The sequence below is a fragment of the Dipodomys ordii genome, unplaced genomic scaffold (assembly GCF_000151885.1).
Source record: "Dipodomys ordii isolate 6190 unplaced genomic scaffold, Dord_2.0 Scaffold17, whole genome shotgun sequence".
Classification (NCBI taxonomy): Eukaryota; Metazoa; Chordata; class Mammalia; order Rodentia; family Heteromyidae; genus Dipodomys; species Dipodomys ordii.
Window position 1 is genome coordinate 11,372,705 of NW_012267233.1, and position 10,593 is coordinate 11,383,297.

A 10,593-nucleotide genomic window follows, 5' to 3' on the forward strand; every position below is an offset into this window, starting at 1 on the left:
AAACAAAGGAGGAGGATGCAATGCTTGATAAGAAATGTACGCATTATCCTGCCCATGTAATTGTAACCCCTCTGTACAGTATGTTCACAAAAAAAATTAAATTAAAAAAAGAAAACAGAAGTAGCTTATTTTCTAACAGAAGAAAGAAAATAAACATAAGGAAGTAAACAAATATATAAAGGTATCTTTAAAAATCAATGATAGCAGATAAGAGACAAATGGTGCATGTTCTCCTTGATATGTGGAAGATCTAAAATGCACCGGGATATGACAAATTATGCAGGATTCTAAATACTCACATACAGTGAGACCTAAAGAGGACAGTCTGAGGAGAGAATTACAAATGTGCAATGCCTAAGTGCCTTTTCATCTTTACAGAAAATACAAATTCAAAGACATGAAAACAAAATATTTTTTAAAATTTGATTTTTCTTTGTGTGATGACCGTATTCTTTACCTTATATATAGTGTATTCACATGCACATCTGTGGGAGGGTGGAAGGAGGGCACAGAATCCGAGGAAAAAGGGTGAAAAAGTGCAGCAGTGGAGTGCACTGATGAAAGTAAACTGTACAACTTGAGGGTGGAGATGGGAGGGAGAGAATGCGAGAGAAGGAGGGAACAGATGACACTGTACAAAAGGAAATGTATCCTTTACCTGATGCATATAAATGTAACCCCTCTGTAGAGAACCTCTATAATAACAGTAATGTAAAGTCTAAAAAAAAATTAATGAGAGGCTGGGAAGGTGGCTCAGTGGTAGAGCGCTTGTCTTGCATGCTCAAGGCTCTGGGTTCAATTCCTCAGCACCACATAAGCAAAAAGAAAAAAGCCAGAAGTGGCGCTGTGGCTCAAGTGGTAGAGCGTTAGCCTTGAGCTGAAGGACAGCGCCCATGCCCAGAGTTCAGGCCCCACGACTGGACCCCCCCCCAAAATTAATAAGATCTTTGAAGAAAATAAAGCAAGAATTATAGGCATGAGCTACCAGTGCTCGGCTCCAAACATTTTTCTTTTTTTAACTTACTTTTATTGTCAAGGTGATATACAGAGGGGTTACAGTTACATATGTAAGGTAATTAGTACATTTGTTTCTTTTTTTTTTTTTTTTTGGGTCCAGTCATGGGGCCTGAACTCTGGGCCTGGGCGCTGTCCCTCAGCTCTTCAACTCAAGGCTAGCGCTCTACCACTTGAGCCACAGCGCCACTTCCGGCTTTTTTCTTTTTGCTTATGTGGTGCTGAGGAATCGAACCCAGGGCCTCAAGCATACAAGGCAAGCGCTCTACCACTGAGCCACCTTCCCAGCCCAATTAGTACATTTCTTGTTGAACAGTGTTACCCCTCCCTTGTTTTTCTCCCAATTTTCCTCCCACTAGTTATAAAATTCATTTCCAACATACTGTCTTGTGTCATTTATCTCACCATTTTGTTGTTCCCTTTCTCTACCCCAAATCAGATAAATGTATATATAAGACACAGGGTACCAAAATTAAATACAGTGATAACAGGGGATAAACCAAAGGTAAAGAAAGAACGAAAGAACTTGGCACAGTACATTTAAAAACAACAACAACAAAGAAAAACCTCTTGTTTCCATATCTTGGAGTTCATTTTGATTAGCATCATCTTATATGGTCATATGTACATAGCTATTGAGTTATTATGATCATCTGCTGGGACTATCCTAGACACATACTAATTAGCACAAATGAGGGAAACCATGCAGTCTATGTTTCTTTGGGTCTGGCTTACTTCACTTAATATGATTTTTTTCCCCAAGTCTTTCTATTTCCTTATGAATGGGGTGATGTCACCCTGCATCAGAATCAATTCCAAATGGATCAAAGACCTCGAGGTAAGAATAGATACCCTGAAAACATTACAGGAAGGAATAGGAGAAACACTAGGGTTCCTTGGCACAGGTCAAAACTTTCTTAACAAAGACCCAGAAACACAGCAAATCAAAGAAAGATTGGACAAAGAGGATTGCATTAAACTTCAGAGCTTCTGCAGGGCAAAGGACATAGCTAGAAAGCTAAAAGCCTATAGATTGGGAGAAGATGTTCACTAGCCTTATAACAGACAAGGACCTCATATCTAAAATACACTTAGAGCTCAAAAAATTACCACTGCCCCAAAAAACAAATCCTTAAAGAAGCAAGCACCCCATTAGCAAGTGGGCCAAAGACTTAAAGAGAGACTTCTCTGAAAAGGAAATAAGAATGCTCAAAAGACACATGAAGAAATGTTCAACATCTCTGGCCATAAAAGAAATGTGAATCAAAACAATATTAAAATTCCACCTCATCCCAGTTAGAATGTCTATAATCAAGAAAACTAATAAAAACAGATGCTGGAGAGGATGTGGCCAAAAGGGAATGTAATTACACTGTTGGTGGGAGTATAAACTTGTTCAACATTCTGGAAAGCAGTATGGAGGTTCCTCAAAAGACTAAACATTTTTATTAATAAATGATTGATGCTTAACATTCTTATTTTAAAAAGAATAGTCATTACATACCTGTAGCACATCACCTAGGTCTGCTGTGCTGATATCTGGATCCTCTGTGGTGTTGAAGGGCACAGGAGTTATTCTTACCAGGGTAAGCACTCGAGGTTCTGGATATCTCCATAACATCATCCCTGGGCTATCTTCTGTTTCATTATAAAACAAGACTTCATAGACACCAGGCAGCTTCAGAGGTTCTAACAAAGGAGAATATAATTAATCGCATACTTTCAAAAGTGAACATGTTCATTGCTTAGAGCAAGAATAACATCTAGTTTATCATTTTTTATAACGAGACAAAAACAATTTAAGAATTTCTCTTAGACTAAATTGTAACATAATATTTTTGAACTGCAAATACAAGCTTTTCAAGTGATCTTGATATGCTATCATTTAGAGGACATAAATTTGCTAACACAAATATACATATACAAATAGCTGGTACTTACCAGCATCTTGTATATACTGGAAGAGACCTGTTCGTAGGTCGTCTGAACTTTGCTCACTTTTAAAGTTCTGATTTTTTTCCACAGAAGATGGCATTTGAGATGCTGGTTCACAAACTTGTACTTCAAAGTTTCCCTCCTCATTAAGATATCCACTGAACAATTCATGTAGAAGAACTAAACAATTCAAATGTTCTTGACCCCAAAAGACCTTTAAAACAAAATGAAAATTTCTGGTGGTCTTTAAATATGAATATTTCTTGAGTACAATTAGGTACAATCATATCTGAATTAACAAGAAACTATAATTATGTTCAGTTTACTTACTGATAACAAACTAAAGTTCTAATATGTAATAACATAGGATATTAATTGCAGTATACATTGTGTGACTAACAATAACTTTTAAATGTTCTATTGGTGATGAAATAACACTGATGTGAAGTAATATATGAATTCATTTAGCTAAAAGGACAAAAAGCATATGTTAAAATCCATGATTAACAAAAGTAGATCTTCAAGGCCAAATGCTAATAAATAATCTTAAATATGAGGTTCATTTCTTCTCACTTTTACTCTTCAGAGACAGAGAAAAAGAACCTGCTTCATGGACTTGATATTAGAAGGCTACCAGCTTCTGGGCTTAGTGAGAAAGTACAAACACACAGGATTCCTTGGCCCCTTCCTGCAATCACCTCTTTAAAAAGCTTTCAGAACACAAGGGTACAAGGACATAGACTTTCTTTGAATGGAATTAAGTTTTATTTTCCTGCTATTAAGCAATATATTGTAACAGATGTATGACCAAACATATCATAATGATTAACATTAGAGGAGTAAAATTTTTAAAAATGTGAATTTGTCTGAATATATTGAGTGAAAGCCACAAAACTACTAATTCTAGGGGAGCTAGTCAATACTGAAAAGAAAAAGACATATATGACAGTATTAAAGAGTAATCTTACTCCTGGAAGTTTTGAATCCTTGGCCTAATTTCTGCTTTCCAGAATTACAGCATTCTAGAAATCAAACAAAAAATTATAGTACTAATTCTACTTTGAGTCTCATCAACATTATCTTTATTGGATGCTAAGACACAATAGATGAAAAGTCTACATGGGTAGTCTAACACTATACATTCCAGCCTTTCAGTTGTTAAGGGATAGTCAGTAACTACACGATATATGCTGTTTTTTTTTTTTTGTCAATCATGTGACTGGAACTCTAGGCCTGGGTGCTGTCCCTCAGCTCTTCAGCTCATGCCACAGGCTCTATCACTTGAGCCACAGCAACACTTCTGGTTTTCTGGTGGTTTATTGGAGATAAGAGTCTCATAGACTTTCTTGTCTGAGCTGCCTTTGAACCATGATCCTCAGATCTCAGCCTCTTTAGTAGCTAGGAGTACAGGCACCAGGCTTCTTATTGTTATGTTTAATGTGTGGTTATTCTGCTGTTTTGAAAAAGTGGTAATACAACTAATATTCTCCATAAAGCAACACACACAAAATCATATGCTTCTTACTAAATAGAAACTGAAAGTCTCAAAAACAACATAGAGCTCTATGTTAGGATACTAGTGAAAAGTTGAGGTGATTTAGTTGAAAATAAGGAATTTACATTTAATATGCCTCCTTTATGGATGAGTTGGTCATTTCAATTTTCCATCATTGTAAATCTCATAAGCTTTCAGAATTCATATCAAGTTGGCAGGAAATCAAATCATGCAAGATTAGATTCAAATCTATATTAATGTTATAAAGAAATAAGGTATATACTCTCACACATTCCATACTTGGCTATAAGGCAAATTTGTAAGAGGATATAATGTGACATAATCAGACATTATAATACCAAAGGCTTGATACCACTAAAAGGTTATTATATATTGCCAGTGACACTGCTTGAGCAAGGTCAATTATTTGCAATTAGAAAACATTAAGAACAACTGGACCCAGCATTCCCATTCCTAGCTATATAGGCAGGAGAATATGCTGCACAAAAATTTGCATGCAGGGGCTGGGAAGGTGACTCAGTGGTAGAGTGTTTGCCTTGCATGCATAAGGCCCTGGGTTTAATTCCTCAGTACTACATAAGCAGAAAAGGCCGGAAGTGGCACTGTGGCTCAAGTGGTAGGCTGCTAGCCTTGAGCTGAAGAGCTGAGGGGCAGCACCCAGGCCCAGACTTCAGCCCCATGACAGACCAAAACAAAACAAAACAACTTGCATGCAAATGTCCATAGTAGCATTAATCATAACAGAAAGAAGAAGATGCTAAATGTCCCTCATCTGATGAATGAGTGATAAAGAAAATGTTTAAAAAATACTGTGGTAATGATCACACAACTCTGAATATACTCATACAAAGCAATAAAGAATATTCTCAACAGATGTATTGTATGGTATATAAATTATACTTCAATAATATGGCTAAAATTTTAGTAATACAGCAATATGACAATACCCTTTTTTACTACATAAAGATTTAAAAGTTAGTGGGACAATTAAAAAATAAGGGTTATTTAAAAACTTATTGGAAAAAATATGGTCAATCCCTACAGACCTGGAGCAGACCACCTCTTAAATCGATGGATATTTTTGGTATGGATTGTTCTGGGCCTGGATTGCTACTGTGTTTACACCATTTGGCCTCCAGACTGGAAGTTGCACAAAATGGTCCTATCAGACTCCGACTTCTTTCTCTGAGACTTGTTTTAAGGAGAAAATCATTTATGTCGAGTAGAAATGACACTCCAAGAATTACACCTAAGAAAGAAAAAACAGAGAGGGGTGTATAATTCGTCCTTCACCAAAAAAAGTTTTGGAGGCATTATTTTTAAAGAGTGTTAACTGACTCTTTGTCAGTCTTTTTCAGTTAGCTTTCTACCAGTTTCATGCCATTTATACAGAACTCTGCTCATGAAGCAAGCATACCTCATTCACATCCCTAACAAAGCAATATTTGCCAAAACATTATGACTTTTTCCATGTGTGAGCATTTAAAATTTTATGAGTAGAGGCATTTTCATTAAATTGTGCAAGTTTTTCAAGCAACTACATTAAGAACAAGAACAGCTGCTTCATTTGTCTTTTGTTAACATGATGTGAAAGGGTAATTTTCTATGATTTCTTACCACGAATATAGTACAGTATATTACTTTACTAGATACTCAAAGTTTTTGACTAGCCTATGGTAAAATTCAAATCAATCAAAATATATAACATGTGTTTTGTAAAAAAAATTTAGTTTAATCCAAACTTCACACATCATAACCACTTGAAGTTTACAAAGTCTTAAAAACAGATAGTGGCAGGTTAGATTTATGAGGAAAACTATATGCTATAGTTCAAAGTAAATATAACCAGAAAAGGAATACACTTTAAAATGAAGGTTTTCTTTTGAACTTAAAGTAAGATTGTGGATCAAAACCTTTTCATAAAAGCAACAGCACATTTAAAGATATTTAGATGGAGTTAAGAATGGTGAGTCCACTTTCCTCCCAAGAAGCTCATATTCTAAATTGTCATTGTGAATATTGAATTTCAGCAGACCACATTTGTAATGCTCAGAGCTTATTTTTCTAATGCTATTTGAGCCTTCAAAAAGATGAAAGATTAAAAAACACCTTAGACCCACAGTAAACACATGTTTTAAAGTAATACCCACATTGACTTTTCAATTCTGTGGAGATTTGAAAAGTGCATATATGTTGAATGTTCTAGAGCAGAAATAAGCTATACAACTTTTAATCATCCACAGAAGGGAGGATTGATCCTCCCAATATCTGCAAAACTGCTAGCACTGATTTTTATTTTAAAAATTATGATAGAAATTCATTTTTGTCATGGAAATCAATTTGTGTCACTGAAACTGCCACTTTACTTCTACAATTAATTCAAAGGTAAGTTTCATTTAATTACAGAAGTGACCACCACCACAGATAAGCTAAAAAAAAATCAAAACATACCTTTATTAATGGAGTCTTTCACCTATGTCATAACTCCCTACACCAGTGCATTAGAATTCCTGTTAACCAGTAAATATTTGCTAAACAAAAAATACTAATTCATCCTAGAAATTATAATAATGGTATTACAAAAACAGGCTTAATTCAGTATAACTATGTAGAAAATGATAATTTTCTAGATTCCCCCCCACACACCCTTTTTTGTGCCTGTGCTTGGGCTTGAACTCATGGCCTTATGTTCTTACTCAGCTTCTTTGCTCACAACTGACACTCTACTCCTTGAACCATGCCTCCAGTCCAGTATTTTGGTAGTTAATTAGAGATGGAGTGTCTAACATTTTTCTTTTTAGGCTGGCTTTGAACACAATCCTACAGATCACAGCCTTCTTAGAAGCTAAGATTACAGGCATAAACCACTAGTGCCTCTTCCTCCCCTTCTTCCCTTCTTTTCTCCTCTCCTTCCTTCCTTCCTTCCTTCGTCTTTTTTGTCTTTCTTTTCTTTCTCCCTCTTTTGACCTCCCCCCTCCTTGCCCTCTCTTTTTCAGCCCTAGGGATAGCTTTGTATATGCTAAGAAAACACTCTCTCTCCAGAGCCGCATTTGAGCCCTTTTGTTTGAATTTTGCTTCTAAGATCATGTTTCATTGCCCACACACCTTAAACTTTTGACACTCCCCCCCCATCTCTTCTTCTGAGAAGCTGGAATGACAGGCATGTGTCAATCATATCCAGATAAAAATGTTCTATTTTGAAATAACTTTGGATTTATATAAAAGTAGAAAAAATACTGTGTTCTCATATGCCCTTCACGTAGCTATGTGACTAGAAAAGAAACGGTGCAATCATGCTGATATGCCATCTCTGTCCATTGATTTATATCTGTATGTTTATATGCACACACATACACATATATATGTATGTGTATGTCTCTATATATATAACACATATTACTGTTAAGTAAAAATCTTTGAGACTTTTGAATAGTCCACTTCAATTAGTCTGCAAAGCCTTTGTCAATTTGGGTTTATCTGATGCTTTCTCATGAGTAAAATAAAGTTATGTATTTTTGGCAAGGGTACCAAAACAGTAATTCTCTTAATTCATAACAATGGGGTGTGGGATGCTGTTGTTTTATTGCTTGTAATATTTTATACTGTAAAGTTACTATTTTTCTTCAATAAATAATAAACTCCTTAGGGGTGTGTGTGTGTTTGTCAGGGAGAGAGAGAAAGAGAGAGAGAGAGAGAGAGAGAGAGAGAGAGAGAGAGAATATCTTTGGAGATTAAGCCAAATAGTCTAATTTTCACCAAACTTTAACCCATTAATGTTAGCAGTTACGTGTGATAATGATGGCTTCCTATTTTTCTTATCAGAACTGTGGATCAACCTCACTTACTAGTTCTACTACTTATTTATATTAGTTTAGGATCTTAAATATTCATTTATGAGTCATACTCCAATGCTATCATTATTTACTTTGCTTCTTAAACATTACTAGAAGTAAACATTTCTGTTGCCTTTGGACACTGGTGGCCCATGCCTGTAATACTAGTTACTCAGAAGGCCAAGATCAGAGGACTGATATTCAAAGCAAGCCTGGGAGGAAAGTCTGTGACACTCTTATCTCCAATTAAACACCCAAAAAGATGGACATGGAGCTGTAGCTCAAGTGGTAGAGTGCCAGCCTTGAGAAACAAAGCTGGCCTAGATTTCAAGCCCCAGTACTAGTACTCCCCCTCCCCCCAAAAAAAGAAAAGGAAAGAAAGGAAGAAAGAAAAAAAGAAAGAAAAGAAAGAAACCCAAAACAACAACAACAAAAACCAGGTATAGGGCTTCACTTGTTATCTGAAGCACACTGATAAATGAAATTACTTTTTTCATTCTATCAGTGTTTATCTATAAAATAATATTTGTAAACATATGATAAAAGCTGTTCTCGATAAAACTTATACATGCAAATTGTTTTTACTTGTTTCTACTATGTAGAAAGTACTTCAAAATACTCACAATACACTAGCTAAATTAGTTTGAGGTTTTTCTCTAAAAATCAAGTACCAAAATGATAAAATTATAGAATTGAATTTTTACTATAACAAATAAATAATTCTTGACAACCTTTGTGATCCTGTAAGCAGTACTGAACTCATGAACATTTCTTCCTTGTCATACAGTTTTGTTTTTTGGCTTGGGCAGAGAGAAGGGAAACTGGAAATCTCAGGAGACTAAACATAGTTCTGCATTACTATAGCAAGATATCAAATATAATCAACTTATAAAAATAAATGATTTATCTAGGCTTAGACTTGGAGGTTCTAGACTGCTTAGCCTCATTCTTTTGGCCCTATGGTGGGCAGCACATCATAGTGGGAGCAAATTGTGAAGCAAAACTGCTCTCATAAACAACAAGCAAAGATATGAGCAAGAGATTGGGAATTCATGATTCCCTTTAAAATCATGATCCTATGACTTATACACATTTCACAAGGCCATAGATCCTAAAGATCCACTTTACAATAGTGTCATGCTGGGGACTAAACCTTTAACCAACATAGACTTGGGAGACATTCAAACTAAGGCAGGTAGGAGCTGCAATCTTTGGGAAAGTGGCATAGAATTAGGTAGAACTTTGGGAGTTTGGAACAAGAAGAAGGAAGCGGGCCAGCTTCAAGTGAGCAAGGAGGGCAGGAAGATGCACAAGATTCAGAGAGCTTGCAACTGAGCTACCCATGGATGGGCATGAGATTCAAGAAAAACTTTTGGGAAATAGATATTTCTTTCTCCTTGGTCTTCCTTGTCCTGCTAGAAGCTACCAAGTAGAGCTTGAGGCTGATGCTAGTAACACATAAAGAGAGCCCTAACGGCTTCTGCCATGCCTAACAACAGGTTTTCACCGTAACTGCTCAACCCATTTGAGGTGTTTTATGGCCACTTGAAACCCAAAGTGTGCCAAATGATTCACACCTGCCAAGATATGAGCCCTGTCTCCTTCCCCACACCTTTCTCCTCCTTTCTCTTAGGTTTCTCTTTCACTCTTTTTTTTTTTCCATTCTTTTTTTTTTTTTTTGGTGGGTTTGAACCCAGGGCCTTGCTGTGTGCTCACTAGAGAGGCATCCTCCCACCTGAGCTATGACATCAGCCCTTTGTGCTTTAGTTATTTTTAAGGTAGGGCCCATCATGAATCACCAAACCTGACTTGCTTGTTGACATGGGGTCTCTAAAATTTTACCTGAAATGTCCACATTTCCAGCTCAGGTATTTTGCGGGTTTATTAGGGATAGATTCTTGCCAACTTTTTTGCTTGGGCTGGCTTTGAAACACCCTCCTCACGACTCAGCCTCGTGAGTAGATACTACTATTACAGGTATGATCCCCTGGTCATCCAGTTGTTTTTTTATTTTTTTTTTCCATGCCAGTCCTGGGGCTTGAACTCAAGGTCTGGGTGCTGTCCCTGAGCTTTTGTGCTAAGGCTAGCACTCTAACACGAGTAATAGCTCCACTTCTGGCTTTTTGGTGGTTAATTGAAAAGTTTCACAAATTTTCCTGCCTGCACTGTCTTTGAACCGTGATACTTAGATCACAGCTGACTGAGTAACTAGAATGATAAGTGTGAGCTACCCCTGCTTGTTTTTTTTTCCTTTTTTTAATGCTTCTATCCTGGCCTTTTTTTTTTTTTTTTTTT

The 10,593-nt window shown here is 36.3% G+C and overlaps 1 protein-coding gene across 1 annotated transcript in view; it reads right to left on the reverse strand.

Moving 5' to 3' along the window:
• The window catches only part of Vps13b (vacuolar protein sorting 13 homolog B (yeast)), a 548,051-nt gene that overhangs the window by 119,240 nt on the left and 418,218 nt on the right, over window positions 1-10,593 (reverse strand). Inside the window, exons 36-38 of the mRNA XM_013012393.1 lie at window positions 5,512-5,714; window positions 2,956-3,163; window positions 2,519-2,703 (exon numbers count right to left, since the gene is read on the reverse strand). Of these exons, the coding sequence (XP_012867847.1) occupies window positions 2,519-2,703; window positions 2,956-3,163; window positions 5,512-5,714 (596 nt within the window). The remainder of the gene's footprint in view (window positions 1-2,518; window positions 2,704-2,955; window positions 3,164-5,511; window positions 5,715-10,593) is intronic.